Source organism: Aethina tumida, chromosome 1, assembly GCF_024364675.1.
Source record: "Aethina tumida isolate Nest 87 chromosome 1, icAetTumi1.1, whole genome shotgun sequence".
Classification (NCBI taxonomy): domain Eukaryota; kingdom Metazoa; phylum Arthropoda; class Insecta; order Coleoptera; family Nitidulidae; genus Aethina; species Aethina tumida.
In genome coordinates this window covers 79,861,415-79,877,767 of record NC_065435.1, presented here as the reverse complement: position 1 = coordinate 79,877,767, position 16,353 = coordinate 79,861,415, and the positions used below count along the sequence as shown (strand labels likewise).

Here is a 16,353-nt window from a genome sequence, read left to right as displayed (position 1 = left end):
TTTTCACTTCGACTTCCTTAAAAATATTATGCATTTAGCGAAAAAGTAAAAGTTGTGAAATATTTATTATATATAATTTGGACTAGTAACTGATCCGGCACAACGACAACTATTATATACTTGCATTCTAATCTCTTTTTATTGTTGGGAGTATTATTAACCTTTAAAGGCATAACACGATAAAAAATCGAAGCGGGTGCGGTTTTGTTAATAACGTTCATAATCTTTGTTACCATATTACTACATGTACTGTTACCACTGTTAATGTTGGAGACATGAGAAAATGAAGAAACAATTTGACTCTCCTATTTAAAAATCTGTTCCATTTTAACTTTTTGAAATAAGATCACATGCTCATATGATCTCCACATTCTGTAATTTGACTATTAATGCTTTTATGGTAGTGATTACCTATGTCAAAAAGAATAAATGCATAAGAATTAGAACAAATAAAGTCAAAATTTTAACCTTGTAGATTGATTGAACGTTAATGTTTACATAATTGTTTTAAGCAAAGTATGCGACAGATAACAACAGTTTTATTTAATAAACAATACCACATATTATTTTTAATAAATCGTTCAAGGATTAGAATTTTGTTGATGTCAGAATTAAAACGTTTCCTTCATAACCCGGATTGAATGCCAGGAATTCGAAACTCGTATTTGATCCTTTACTTTTACTTTGTTCCCATTCTACTTTGGGTATTTGGTTACTACTCTCACGCGTTGAATTTTTATCCTTGTAAATCACATTTCTTGTTGCCACAGGGCAATTAAAAATGTACAAGTTTCGTCGCTACTTTTTTTATACCAATTATATGTGATATTTTATATTGGGTATTGAATTTCATCAGTTGGTGTCACCTAATCAAATTCAAGTTAATGCTAATTAATTAAGATTAGAACGTTGCACTTGTCGTTTTGATCAACGTTAATATTGAAATTAACATTAGCATTATTATTATTATTTAAAGGGAAGAGTTCTATTATTCTATAATAAATATTTATGTAGGTACAATTCGTTTTTGAAATAGTAAACATTTAATGGCTCAAAATAAAAACTATGCAGTATTAATAATACTTTTATTTATTCAGTTTCTTATATTCGAGATCACAGTCAAAAAGGACTTATTCGAGACAGCTGGACATGAGACTAACTCTTTGGGAAGCTCCACATCCGACGGTATCGGCAACAAAATCTGGGAAGTTGCTTTCCAAGACACGGATGCGCTGCCTCTTCAAGTCTGGAAGTACAGAGGTGGCCAAGTAGCAGGCTGGACTCTGATAAACAAGAGCCAAATTGGCTGGACACAAGGGGGTGTTGGAGTCCCATCTGTAAACTCCGTTTTCACCTTCGTATCTGAAGAAGAGGGCAGATCCAAGATCGGTACCCAGGATTACCATCTTCTTGGGCTTGACTCCCAAGTCAGTGATTTTACCAGCGGCACATCCGGCTCTGAGGTAATCGGTACGAATGGAGAAAACGCGGCTTCCGGACAAGTAGGTGAAAATGAGGAAGTTGTTGCCGCATCCCTTGGTGACGAGAGCGATGTAGAGGACGTCGCGACGGCATCCTGCAATGGCCTTTGGAAGAACGACACGGTAACCTTTGTTACCTGCGATGTCGAAGACGAGGATGGAACGGGTGGCGGCGTCGCTGACGTACGCGAATGGTCGACCGTCTGGTGCGTATTCGACGGCGATGTATTGGAGTCTCGAAGCTGGAACGACCAAGCCAGACAAGTCCAGGGTTTTGACTTTCTTTCCGGTTTGCAAGTTGATGGCGATCACTTTGGGTGGACAGTGTCTGATCGGAGTACCCAGGGTGTTAACGACACCGACGTCCAATACCCACAGGATTTGATTTGGATCGATGACCAAATCAACTACGGACTGCAATGCCTCGCAGGATCCTTCTTCTTGGGTCGACCAACAAGGGAACGGAGTCAAAACAGCTTCGCAACCTCTAGTCTTCAAGCTAACTTTCGCCAATGTTACCGGCACTCCAGGTTTGTATCTGGGAAGAGCCAAGATGACATCGTCGCCGTGGATTTGGCCCCTGGTTGCGATGATATTCTTGGGGATATAACGGCCAGAGGACTTGTAGATAGCTTCAGTTGTAACAGAAGGCCATTGGAACATTCCTCCAGTCCATTCAACTAGAGCGGTATCGCTCTTGCACGCGGCGTATGCATAGAGAACTGCAAAGGTCAAAAGAACTAGGCCCTTGGTGATCATTTTTCTGCAAGGAAACAACACCAATAAAATTAAGAAACTGACCACGATTTAATCAAGTTTTTCTTACCTTGTTAGTGATACAAGAATAAAATGATGTGTGCCTGGTGTGTTGAAGCTTTTTCTGCTTATATATATTTGTTCGATTTGTTTTAATAAAAATAAGGTCGAACATTTTGTAGACGTGATGTTAGTAACTATGTATATTGATTTATTATTGTTTCGTTAGTATGAATGACCGGGGAATAAAATACACAAATTTTATTTGAATATTTAAATTCATTTATAATAACCCTATAATTCAAGTATTATCAATAATTTAATTAGCCCTTGTAAAAAACAACCTGTTTTTATATTTTGTTTGTGTCTTGTCACGACTTATTTAATTACTTCTTTGTCGTACGTTCAAGGAGATTGACTGAATATAAAAACATACTGAGCGTCGACTTCTGATACATATTGTGAGTGATTTTATAAAAGAGAAAATTTAAAGTTGTGTATCAATTTATAAATATGTTCAATTAAATTTTTGTCATGCATCATGAATCTAGACTAATTAAAATAATGATTATGGTTTAGTTTATAATCTGTAGTATTAGCACGTATGAAAGATCACATAAAAATCTGGCTTGTTTTTTAATACTCTTTTCTTACTATTGTTTAAACAATTTAATAATTTGGAAATATTATTAAAAATTTTATATATGTTATTTATTGGATTTTTGATACTTTTATTACTATTATATGTATAATAATATTTATTACAAAACTTTCTGAAAAGTAATCATAACAATCTGTTTTTCAAAATAAAAACTTAAATAACTTGAACCATCATTTAAAATATTTTAATTCGTTATATGTAACACATATAATATAAAATAAGTGGGTTACGTTACAGGTAAAACCTTAAAAATATCAAAATATTAAGATAAAAAAAATATTTGTTTAATATTTCATGATTCTTTTTTTTTTTCAAATTATATCAATGTAATATTGTTGTTATATATTTGTTAAATTGTTTTGTTTATAAAATAAATGCTGACCAAGTTATTAAACACAACATGCTGTTGATAAACAGTGTAACACAAAAATTTTATATGGCCTTAAACGGAATTACCTACAGAAATAACAAAAATCTCGAACAATTGCATTATTTATCTTCTATAAAATAATGTGCAAGAAAAATACTTGATTATTGTAGCAAATAATAATAATAATAATAAATGTTCGATATTCGAACCTCAAGGTTGTGAGTCCTCATATGTGTTCAAATATTGTTTAATTGTTTATACAAACAAAATTCTACAACCGATATATATTGATCGTGAACCAGATAGAATGCATATTCTCCCTTGACGATTATTTGACACACTTCAGGTATGTTTTAAATAGAACTTTTTTTAAAGAACTCGTTTTATTATTGTTGCTGTTCCAGATATTGGATAAAAAATGGGAGTATATTCGGTAGTTTTGATGGCCGCCTGCATGATCATCGGAGCCTACGCACAATGCAACAGAAATTTGATCCCAGATCTTAGCTTCAAACTATCAGGAAACCAGTTGGTTTTCCCATGTGAAAGCACCAAAAACATTTACACTACATCCGGTCGTTACGTACCCCAAAATGTCATCGCTACCAGGATCCAGATCTACAAGGACAACGCCATCGTAGCTCTCCCAAGGTACAAACACGGTGTGCCATTTACCCTTGGCAAATTTTCATTGAAGACAAAGGGATGTAAGGCTGATTTGGAGCCGTTCCCATGTTGGGCACTCCAAGAAGAGGGCAACTGCAACGCTTTACAAAACGTAGTAGACATCTTCGTTGATGGAAACAACGTTCTGTGGATCCTGGACACCGGCATTACCAACACCTTGGAACAACCCGTACGTAGATGCGGTCCAAAAATCGTGGCCGTTAACTTAGCTGACGGCAACATCATCGGGAAGGTCGATTTGACTCCATTCGCAACAGCCGAGAGCCGTCTCCAATACCTAGTGATTGACTACGCACCTGACGGTCGTGCCTTTGCCTATGTTTCCGATGGTGGCACCGGATCCATCGTAGTCTACGACATCGTCGGTAACAGCGGTTATCGTGTAGTCCTGCCCAAGGCTGTCCTCAGCTCCTGTGAAGCAATGGACGTTTTATACATGGCTCTTGCCAGACAACCCTGCGGCAACATCCTCTACTTCACATACCTCTCCTCCAAACACCTATACTCCATCAAGAGTGAACTTCTCCAAACCGGAAAAGCTTCTGGTTCCATAATTGATGTGGGACCTAAACCACTCGGCCAAAAGATCGTTCTCCTTGGAACTGACAACGGAGCAGCCATCTTCTTCAGATACAAGAGCGAGTCGGACATTTACATCTGGAACAGCGCCACTCCCTTCAAATCTGAAAACTTCTTGTTGGTCCAGAACGGTGGACCGTGCAGACTTCCGACCCAGGTGGTGCCCGGTTACAAGAGGCTCATGTGGGCCATCGAGAGTAACTTCCACGACTTTGTTCAGAACACGGTCGGCTGTTTGGGAGCTTCCATCGCTGTACACCCTCTCATCAAAACCAGTGACTAAATGGTCTGATTAATGTTGAACAGAAAGTCTGTGATCTATTTATGTTGTACACATAAATATATAAATTATTGTTATACACGATTGTTTTATTTACTTAAACTATATTCAACTAAGTTAAGGAAATATTTTTTGATTCACGAAAAAATCCCACATTAGTTTTTCCAAACCACAAAATTAAGAGGTGAGTAACGATATTTATGTCAAAAATTTGTGAATGTTGAACCTTGATTTTTTACACACTAAACACATGTAATTAGCATATGATTAACGTAACAAATATTAATAAAATATTGATTGCTTCAGTTTAGATTATCAGTTTAGTTAGTCATATTTAAAGTGCAACATCATTTCTTAATACTAAAAAGATTAATTGCAATTTATGATGATTTTCACAGGATAATTTATATATAATTAAACATAAAGTTCATACGCGTTGCTTAACGATTTAAATTGTTTAATTGACTTGCATAAACCTATGTTTAAAATGCATGTAGACTTTAAATTGCTCACTCTTAAAAATATATTAAACAAAATACAATTTTATCAAATCCAGTCGCATAAAAATATATTTTTCAGACAATAATAAAAAAAAAAGATTAATAAAAGATGAACCAAAAGGTTAATGGAATTCCCACAAAACAAGCTTATTCAACTCTTCTTTATTCACATTAAATTCAAAAACAATTAAAAAACATGCATCAATTGTTATTTTATTCAACTCATAAGATTGATCCAGTTAATTTTTTATGTTTAGAAAGTAACTTCTTTGAATGATTTGCGACTCGTGTATAAATGTTCAAGACTATTTTTTGTTATAGAAAGGTAAATTAATAGAAGAGGTAAGCTCTGTTTACAAAGTATAAATTAGAGTGGGTCATAACTTGTAAATTATACTAAGAAGCGTTAAAACTGAAACAGCCTGTTATGTTTAAATGCAAGTTTAATAATGGTTAATTAATTAAAGCATATAATGTTTTCAACATTTAAGTTATATTGTTCTTGATATTGATATTTATATTATACAAATTAAAATTTTTATATTTAATCGTGTACAGTTGGAATATACGTAACTTATTTTAACGCCATAATTTTGTTATTTATATTATTAATATCTGCATTATAAATCAATAAAATAATTCATAAATTTTAATATATTATATAAAAGAGAAATTTAAATGTAGGTAAAGTAACCTAAAGTTTTTTTTTATTTTTTTTATGTAGAAACTAATGTTTTGGGTAGTTTAAGACTCTGCATTTGGCACGTTTTGCTATAGTATTAAAATATGTTAATTTAATTTCATTCTTATTGGTAAATTATTTTTTAAATGACAAAAATCTGTGTATCGACCATGAGATTTTTAATATACAACCGGAAAAGTAGGCGATAATTGTGTTACATAAATTAAGAGACATTAAATTTAAATAAATCAAAGAATGTTGAGAATTTTTATTTTATACAATAAATCATTCAGGAGCAAGTTTATTTTTTTCAAAAGCACAAAAGGCGATACCGATACCGATACCGATACCGATACCGATACCGATACCGATACCGATACCGATACCGATACCGATACCGATACCGATACCGATACCGATACCGATACCGATACCGATACCGATACCGATACCGATACCGATACCGATACCGATACCGATACCGATACCGATACCGATACCGATACCGATACCGATACCGATACCGATACCGATACCGATACCGATACCGATACCGATACCGATACCGATACCGATACCGATACCGATACCGATACCGATACCGATACCGATATTGATTTTGACATCGAAATTGATTGTAAACATTTAATGTATATTGATGTGGAACATTTTCAATAAAGTTTTGTAAAATGTTGGTTAAAAGTGAGAATTTAGTCTTGGGGGCAAAAATAGTCGGTGGTTAAGGTCAAAATTGGGTTGGGTGTGGCTACGAAATAGGTGTTCTAGTGTTCTGGGGGCTCGACACCTCGAGGTCGTGGCAAATGGAGGGAACCAGTCGCAGCGAAAGTCTATCATAAGTTCCTACCAGTTCAGACTTACGGACAAATAGACCCCGTTCCGACAGACATTCAGACACGCGATTTTCCGATACGAATTTCGACTATCGTAAGTGATTTTTGGCGCGGTGGTGACAATTCCGTGCTTATTTTTTCGGAGTCGTTTAAAAATTATTTCTTATTATTTCACGGTGAGTGCAAGTACTTTTATTTTATTTTTTTATGACTTTACTTAGAGTTATATAACTGGTTCTGTCTGAAGATTCGATCTAAAAATATTTATTAATCACGACTTAAATCCAAAACCAAAATTTGGTGCATTAAAGAAATAAGCAAGCAGATAAGTTACGTTAATATTTTACATCTGCATATGTAAAAATGTCATTTTTCAATTAAATTATCGAATTTTTATTAAAACAATATTTCGATCTTGTCTTTATTATATTAATTTATTTATTTTCCAAATAAAAAGCAATTTAATAAGTTTTAGTGTTTTTATAAAAATATTTGATCCCTCATTACCGAGCTAATTTAATAATTAATCAATTTCAAAATTTCTAACCTGAAAAATAATCAAAAATTTAAAAATTTACATTACATTTATTCAATATACTTGTATTTCATAATGTTCATTGTTTACTTCGCGGAATAGAAACTTAATAATTTTTTATCTATCTTATTATAGACATACGTGTATGTATATGATAGTTCACTTACGCTTTTGAAGGTTGTTTGTTCGACTAAATAATAATTTGATTTGTTAGGTCAATTTCATTCTAAACTTGAACTTAATTCATCTAACTAACTATTTCATGGCACAACAATAAAGTTTGAAATCGTTCAACCTTCATCGTAGAAAACATGTCGCAGACATTCGCAGGTTCGATCACTAAAATATGAAAGTGATTTCGTAAAATTTTGACCCACATAATAACTGCTAAGTTAAAACAATGCGTTCATTTTACACCACAAAAATTTGAACATTTATCAGAATTACATCTTTTTATGGAAGTTTGTTTTTTTTTTTGAGAAAATTACAAGTGATTTATAATTGCGAGTGATTTATAATTGCGAGCTGTGAATGAATCGACCTTGGACTGTGTCATTTTGTGTTCTCTGGTTTTGCTTGGTCATCAATTGTCTTCAATTTGTTTTGCTACCAAAACATAGTATTCCATCTGGATCCAATTTGCTGATTAATCTACCTCCGATTTACTGATTAACTGTTATATTGTAAAATCGTATAGAAATTAATTCAAATAAAATTAATATTCCCCTTTAACATTTATAAAAAACTGAAGAGGTTAAATGTTAAAATGTGCATAATAAAAAAATTTCACTTTGCAGAAATTACCTAATATAAAATTTATGCAATTTTCGGCCTCGTTTTGCATTTAATACGCATTTTACTATCATTACTGTAAACAAGCCAGCAACAATATTTAGAAGAAATTATATGCCAAAAGTGGTTTTGTAATGTTATGTAAAAGGTATTGAATAATTTGCAACCTTGACAGTGAAATTGCTTCGTTAGAAACTCAAGTTGTACTGTCCCAAATGAGTTGATTCACTTTTCTTCATTATGATTTATGAGGTTTAATTCCAATTAACTTCTGTGAGAATCTATCAAAATTCCCGTTAATGAGATTAAGAAGAATTAGATAGCTGATTGCAAAACAATGATTCATTGACCATAAAATAATTCGAGTACGTTTCCTAGAGCAGTCGTATCATCGTTGTACGTGCTAAAAATCATAGGCGAAAGTTTCGAGATCCATCCACGTCTTCAGTTCCTTTTGATCTTCGCCACGGATCGATCATTTCGCAGTGATTATGAATTTGTGAGTTTTTAATTTGATGAGTTTCTTCACATCTTGGAACGCATTGCCGAAAAATGTGGGATCGTACCTGACATCTACTGGTATGCTACAATTAATAATATTCAAGTGCGTGATTGTTTAATAACAACAAGCTAGAATTAGTTAAGTGAACGTGCCGCGGGAAACTGAAAACCTTGCTCATAATGTTTTACCACAAGAATTGTTTACCAATCGATTCGGTAAACGCCGGAAAAGTTGTAAAGTTCTAGATGCAGAGGAAAAAATCAGTTTACGGTCGGTTTGGCATACTGCAAAAGGATACAAACACATAAATTGAGTAATGTGTGTCAGAACGTCTGAAAGAAAGTGAAAACTAAATAATCGAGTCCGGACCAACGAAAGTAGATAAAAAGTTTATTTCCACTGCGTGATCCGAGTGAAATCATTATCATTATCTTTTGTGTTGTGTAATTTTTAATTGAAAAAATGCGTCACTGATTTATGTCACAAATCTTTACAGGTAATGTGTATTATAAAATATAACTAAGGAAATAAATAAATAACTAAATTTTAGCCTTAAAAATCATTTTAAATATGAAATAATAATTATAAAAATTAACTAATGAATTTGTTAATAAAGAAAACACTTAGATATTTTTTTATCGACTAATCAAGATAATTAATAGATTAAAATCAAAACATGTTTTTTCAAGATCGTTATGCGATAGTAACGCACTATTGCGTTTATATAATAATTGCACATTTATTAAAACTGCCTGAAGTATTACCTCGCATCCGCCATAATACACATATTACGTACGTGTACTTACATATATGTCTAAAACCTACTGACTGATAAATGTCATTAACAAAATTGGGATGGAAAGTATAAAATTGAACCATTCTTTATTCAAGTCATAAAGTAAACTTTTCACTCTGAATGAAACATGCGAATAGTGCATAAAGTGAGGTTGTTCGCATTAACATACGGTTTTGTGATCCAATTAATTATTCTATCAATTCAATTCCATCACCGATCAATTCGGCTCACGATTTGTTTGACTGAATTTCCTGGATGACATTGTAGAAATACAAATAAATGTTCAGGTCATTTATACGATACAATTAAATACGGTTAGTTAAAGTGGATTTTGCAAGACACTATATTATTTAGTGTTGTTATATGTTACTGTTCCGCAATTACTTAAATTTTTTCACTCAATTTACGTTAACCAACGCTCAATTTGGAACAGAATTTCGTAATGGTTACATTGTCTTAGTAAGTGCTAAATTTAATAAATACTCAAAAAAAAAAAAAACATTTTTAAAAAATACGTTTTGAAATTGACATAATCATTAATGTTAATTCACTACGTTGGGACAAAAAATTAAATTAAAAAATTGATTTTAGTCGACCGGTCGAAAATCTAATTACCAACAAGGCTAAACGGAATACTTTACATACCGAATATAAATAAATGCAAACGGTGATCTTGACAGAGTGAAAGTGTTTTTTACATCTGCCACGTTTCGTATCGCTCAAAAAATCGTTTTAATTGCTACCACCATTTATTCACTAAAAAAAGAAAGTACTCGTATATCACGAATTTGTTAACGATTAACAAATACAGCGGGGCAGGCGTCGGCAGCCTTTTGGTTGTTGGTTGGCAAGGGCCTCTTAGTAGCAAATTGAAGTGAAGGCGGACCACACTTGTTCATAATTTTGATAAAGGGCCGCGGGTCGCTCGTTGCCGACCGCTGTAGTACGGTATTAACAACACCTGAGTAAAACTGAGTCTCGTTACGCAAAATAATGATTAGCGATGTTACGGAAACACGGAAACATAATATTATTTAATTATGTTCGGCAATTGTTTTTAAATTATCAACGATAACGTTTATATATGATACAGTAACGACTGTTAATCTGTCTTTTTAGTATGATTAAAACAGTAAATACGCTTTATTACAACAAACGTACATTGATTCTCGACATCTAAAGCTTAACCGTTTAACTGCTTGCTTCTTTCTTAAAAACTGCCCCATTTATACTTTCGATGATCAAATGATCATCCGTGATTTGCTAATTAACGATTAAGTAAAAAAATGTATTTGTTTAATGTGAATAATCAACGACTACTGAATTGAAATATAATTTACGGTTCATAAGTTAATGAACCATATAAAAATAAAAGCACATTCTTCGATATCATTTTAATTGTTCATCAGATTTGGCGTGAATTTTTTTTTGTAATGACTTGCAATTAATATTTTACATCGTAAATAGTTAATCGAGTGGAAATACCGCATGAGTAAATTGTCGTGCAGATTTATGGTCAGTTGTTATAAGAATAATGACTTCCACACACAGTACAACCATTTAAAACCGGAGTAGAGCGATTTTTATCGACCTTCACATGTCTTAATTTCGTAAAACACCAATTAACATGATACTTTTACTAAAATAATTATTAATTTCGTTAATGTGTACGACAAACAACCGATTTATTATTGTTTTAACGCGCAAACTGTTTAATAATCAATATCAAACTTTCATATCCGCATTTTTCTTTGATATTAATAGCCATACAGAAAGATCTGGTTTTGGGTATATTTTTACGCAAGATCAGAACTTTCTTTTATGCCTTTGTAGTTCAACGCATATCCGCCAGTCCTGTTTGCCATGGAAATATTGAAATGTAATGGATATTTTTCATTCAATAAACGTTAATTAATTTTAACCAGTTACATGAAATTTATTGCATTAGGAAAATGCATCATTAAATTTTTGAAGTCTTGTCAAAGTTTTCATAAATTTTCAGACGACACTCAACAATACAGTTATTACGCAATAGTTGTGCAAATAATAATAAAAAATAATTTTGCAATTCTATATAAATATTTACATATACTCGTAATAACTTTACATATAAAACACATGTAGCAATTACGATGGGATTGTGTGACAATCGTGTTTGTGTATCACACAAGCGGGTAAAACTTCATTGTCCGAACACGCAATATAGTAACAATTTGTATTTGACTGGGAAAATAATTTGTGTCTTTTGTGAAGAAATTTTCTTAGAAAAACTGAGCTCCCGCATTCTTCTGTTGTGTCTGTCACACCTTGTTGTTAAGAGTTCGTCCTTGCTGGCACTTTCTATGCGGCACACACACACACAATTATTCTTATGCCCACTTCTTCGTTATGGTTCTTGCTGGCGGTTATATGACCTTGCTCTCACCAGATTTTATGCTATTGAACTTTTACGGACCCATTTTCACGCACATCCACATCCTGTCTACTTAGTCAACTCCACATCAGGATGAACCACTCTGATATTTTTGAAATACTTTTGAAATTGGTTATTACCACTCTAGAAATTATCGTACCATTAAACTATTACTTAATTGTTGTGCATATTTCTTTCAATATTTCAATGCAGAACAAAAGAAACGTTATTGGATTATATTGTATAGTGTAAGTGACATTTAATTTTATATTTTTACAGCTTACAATACCAATAAATCAACTCTATTTATGAATATAATGAATAATGAGTTTTTTTCCTCTGATATTTGATTGTTTCCAATATTAATTTACATAAAAAATGTATCAATTTATAAATTAGAATTATTTAAATTTGATTTCATTAATTTTTCAAAATGTCATTTACCTATACACCCCCACCTAACTAACTAAATAAAAGATATAACTCATATATTCGAAAATTGAAATCAGTTGACAGTGAAACTCAAAAGTAAAAAAGTGTAGTGGCAACAGTTTAAGGGTAATAAATTAATTGATTATTGTTACGAAAACCTGGCAATGAGCTAGATCATAAACTAATTATACTTATGTGCACGTATATGAACGCATATGAACGCGTTTTTAACATAATTCATATAATTTCTATTTCCTCACTGATCCACTTATGAAAAATTAAACGGAAGAAACGTGACCTAAATATTTCAAAACTTTATCTAACATCTTTAAACTGTTTAACCTTAAACAAAACGCTTGAAGAATTGATAATGTACATAATTAAGCACAAGAAAATGATTAATAACTCGTGAAATCGATCGATCACGATCTAGAATTGTATTATTGTTGTTTTGTCGGTCGTTCACGATTTTATACTGATAAAAATGAATGAAATAACCTGAAACTTTGTTCAAATCTTTGTAAACAAATCTTGAGACGAGCAATACGGCATGACCTTAGAAATATACATTATTTGGTTAACAAGTTCACGAACTTGTGCCAACACTTCAGTAAGTTTTTAGACGTATCTTTCATTACGAGACCCATTGGAATAATATTATTAATGGTCAATTAAATAGATATATAGAATCGAGATAATAAATTGTTTGAGTGATTTGAATTGTTTGAATTAATTGAAAGTGCTGACTTAATTATTGTATATTGTTTTTATGATTAAACTGTGAATTTATAATAACTAAAATTAGTTTAAAACATTTTCAATACACTGTTCTTCCAGTTCAACCGGCAGTATTAATTAATTAATTAATTAAATTTGAATAAATATATTTTTGAAATATTTTCATAAAAGTTGTAATATCTGTTATAATATTTTAATCTAAATTAATTAAACATATCATATGTATTACTTTTTAATTAACTGGTTAATCTAAAAATAATATTTAGTACGCATAATATAATAACCGTTGTATTAGAGTAGTAAGTAACAACTAATGTTATGCAACCAGGTATATTTACAAATGTAAATTTAGTAGTCTCTACAGGAATTTTAAAATTGAATAACAACTTGCATATTATCCAATATACAATTTAATATAAAATTTTTGTTGTTACAGTGAAAATGGGGCAAACGGGTTTATTAATTTTCTTGGCCTGTGTTCTATTTACATCGGCTGCCAAAAACCAAATCATCAACGAATGGGGCCTTCTCACATTCAACTTTCCACCTAACTCTAACTATTACTACACCTATAGGTAAAAATTAATTCAGAAAAACGTTTTCTTTTCTCAATTTATATTATCGTTTCAGGCCTGAAAATACGGTTTTCACCGGCCTAGAAGTAACAGAGGATAGAATTTTTTTAGCGATGCCGAGACTAAGGGCAGGTGTGCCAGCAACTCTTGCCTACATCCGAAGAAACGGGGTAATCGGTGAACCATTAAATGCTTATCCAAACTGGGATTTCCACGCGATCGGCCAAGGAATAAACGATACTTGCGCCGGACTAACTTCTGTCTATAGAATGAGAACAGATTCTTGCAACAGGCTTTGGGTAAACATTCTTTTATTGATGATTTTACTGAAAAATGTTGAGACTTGAGTTTTCCGTAGGTTCTGGACTCGGGAGTGATGACATCGATCGACGATTTCCAAAGGATTTGCAATCCTAAACTCGTAATATTTGACTTGTCGACCGATCTTCCAGTTCGCACGATCCAATTCCCGCGCAACGTTCTAAGACCAGCTTCTCTTTTCACAAACTTGGTGATCGATGAAACCATCCGAGGGCCATGTGATTCCGCCTATGTTTACATGACCGACACCGCTGCCCCAGGAATCGTCGTCTTGGATTCTGTGAACAGTAATTTCTGGAGGTTCCAACATCCTTCCATGTACCCAGATCCTGATTTTTCCGATTACAACGTTGCCGGCGAAACGTTCACTCTCATGGATGGGGTTGTTGGACTGACGCATTCTCCACAGCTCCAAACATTGTTCTTCCAACCTTTGGCAACAAACAGGTATAAAAACATTCAAACAACAACAATTTAAAATTATAAAAAATTGTATTAACAGCGAAATAATGATTGACGGATGTTTTGCAGGATTTTCAGCGTGCCGACGTCGGAACTGATTAAAGGACCCCCAGTCGAATTTCAGTCACTGCCGATTTCTTTGGCTGGTAAAAAGTCATCGCAAGGATTAGGTTTAGCACTAAACCCTGAGGACGATACTCTCTTCTTCAGTCCTGTTGCTGAAACATCGGTAGCTTCCTGGAATGCAGTAACAAATGATCAAAAGTAAGTTTAGCAACTGGATTGACAACCTGACATGGCTCATTTAATGGTTGTGACTCACGGTCATTGTCAATAAAACGGGATATATCATCGTTCTTCATGCGTTAATTATATTAATTTTGTCCATTCGACATTGGCCCAATAATGTGTCTTTTTTATTATTATTAGATTTCTCGCTTATGATCCTGTGGCACTTCAATTTCCGGCAGAATTGAGATGGGTGCCAAGCGACCACAGTTTATGGCTGCTGAGTACGAGATTTCAGAAGTTCTTCCTCAGAACTGTTAGCGGTAACGAAATTAATCTCAGGATAATCAGAATTCCGATTCCCAGGAACAGAACCTTGTCGTCTGGATTCAACTTCGAAAATTCACTCTATTATAAATAATTTAAAGAGAATACCAAATGTTAATTTTACTTAGTAATATATCAGAAGCAATTTGCAATTAGATTTTTCTTAGTCCATTATTGAGAGTGCCATTATTTATTTTACTTATTCGAACTCATTCCGATTGTAACAGTTTGATAAACTAATTGCATTTGCTTTAATAAAAGTGTTTCAAAACTAAAACGGATTAAAACTTATTCACATAATTTGAATAGAAAACAATGTTTAACGCTTGTCTCAAGAAATTTTTCATATGTAACCTCTATATTTATTTTTTACTGTAAATAAATGATTAAATATGTACATATACGTATTTTAATACACCTGCAAAAGAAGACTTTTATTTGTCTGAAATAAATAAAACGAGTTTTTTGTTATTTCACAATTAATGTATAATTTTATGTTGCAAAATTATGCAATAAAAGTTGTTTACTTCGCTATTGTTTGAAACATTTGTGGTAATTATCTAAAGAGAATAGAATAATATTAAATAGACAGTAATTTCATAGAAAATTTCTAAAAATGACTATAAATTTTACATGTTTGGTTTTGTAGGTTTAACATTAAATTAATAATGAATTCAGAATTAATAATGAAAATATATACAAGTAGTAAATGAGTTCAATTTTTATCCAAAGATAAAAGCAAACAATTCATGCATTACCATAACATTTCTATTTTCTACATTTAAATAGTGCAATTAAAATTAATTGCAAATTGATACGCATTTTTAAGATAATCATTTATAATGAGTTAATTATTATATATCTTTAATGCGGTTTATATAACTAACTATTATTTTCTGTTTATAATAATTTTAAAAACTTCTATGTGATACGTGTAAATCAACGGGTCATCAAAACATGAGACCTCGACGAATTCCCAGCAAAAGGTCAAAATTCAACGACAACATTTTCATCTCGTTGATATTCATAAAAAAATGATAAATTATTCAATTAAAAAAAGCTGTAGTTCGTTGCTTTTTTCTTTTTTTTTTTTAATAAAAAAACTTGTTTGTCCAATGAATAAAAGAGAATTTTTCACAGATCACAATTGAATTTTCGCGCCGCTTCCACAACGAACTTGTGTTAACAAATGCAGAAGACAAGAGCAGAAGAGATAAAATATCTATTTGAGTTGTTGGTCCATCGTTAAACCAGTCCTGTTTACGAACCCTTGAGCAAAACGTTTTATTATTCGTCGTGCGTGTGAAATTTTCGTCGAGTTATAAGGTCGAGTTATCCGCACTTTAAGCTCATTTGTGCTTTACCTGTTTGAGTTATCGATTCGT

General features: G+C 32.5%; 3 protein-coding genes across 6 annotated transcripts; 2 read left to right on the top strand and 1 right to left on the bottom strand.

Moving 5' to 3' along the window:
* Positions 1–1,071: 1,071 nt before the first annotated feature.
* On the bottom strand, positions 1,072–3,982 carry LOC109596945 (protein yellow). 2 transcript variants are annotated; one of them, XM_020012551.2, is made up of 2 exons: positions 3,856–3,982; positions 1,072–2,244 (listed from the first exon to the last, which is right to left on the bottom strand). In XM_020012551.2, exon 2 carries the CDS (start codon positions 2,238–2,240, stop codon positions 1,131–1,133), a length of 1,110 nt encoding a protein of 369 aa, XP_019868110.1. In that variant the 5' UTR covers positions 2,241–2,244; positions 3,856–3,982; the 3' UTR covers positions 1,072–1,130. The 2 variants fall into 2 exon arrangements, with proteins under 2 accessions (XP_019868110.1, XP_049817265.1); XM_049961308.1 differs by lacking the exon at positions 3,856–3,982 and adding an exon at positions 2,308–2,515.
* Positions 3,453–4,893, top strand: LOC109596909 (major royal jelly protein 5). The gene is made up of 2 exons (XM_020012512.2): positions 3,453–3,614; positions 3,673–4,893. Exon 2 carries the CDS (start codon positions 3,687–3,689, stop codon positions 4,815–4,817), a length of 1,131 nt encoding a protein of 376 aa, XP_019868071.1. The 5' UTR covers positions 3,453–3,614; positions 3,673–3,686; the 3' UTR covers positions 4,818–4,893.
* A 1,899-nt stretch (positions 4,894–6,792) lies between these two features.
* Positions 6,793–15,367, top strand: LOC109596963 (protein yellow). Of its 3 annotated transcripts, none has more exons than XM_020012573.2 (6): positions 6,793–7,023; positions 13,492–13,630; positions 13,686–13,929; positions 13,989–14,398; positions 14,483–14,677; positions 14,843–15,367. In XM_020012573.2, exons 2-6 carry the CDS (start codon positions 13,497–13,499, stop codon positions 15,060–15,062), a joined length of 1,203 nt encoding a protein of 400 aa, XP_019868132.1. In that variant the 5' UTR covers positions 6,793–7,023; positions 13,492–13,496; the 3' UTR covers positions 15,063–15,367. The 3 variants fall into 3 exon arrangements, with proteins under 3 accessions (XP_019868132.1, XP_019868131.1, XP_049818018.1); XM_020012572.2 differs by lacking the exon at positions 6,793–7,023 and adding an exon at positions 8,605–8,753; XM_049962061.1 differs by lacking the exon at positions 6,793–7,023 and adding an exon at positions 12,398–12,443.
* Positions 15,368–16,353: the final 986 nt, after the last annotated feature.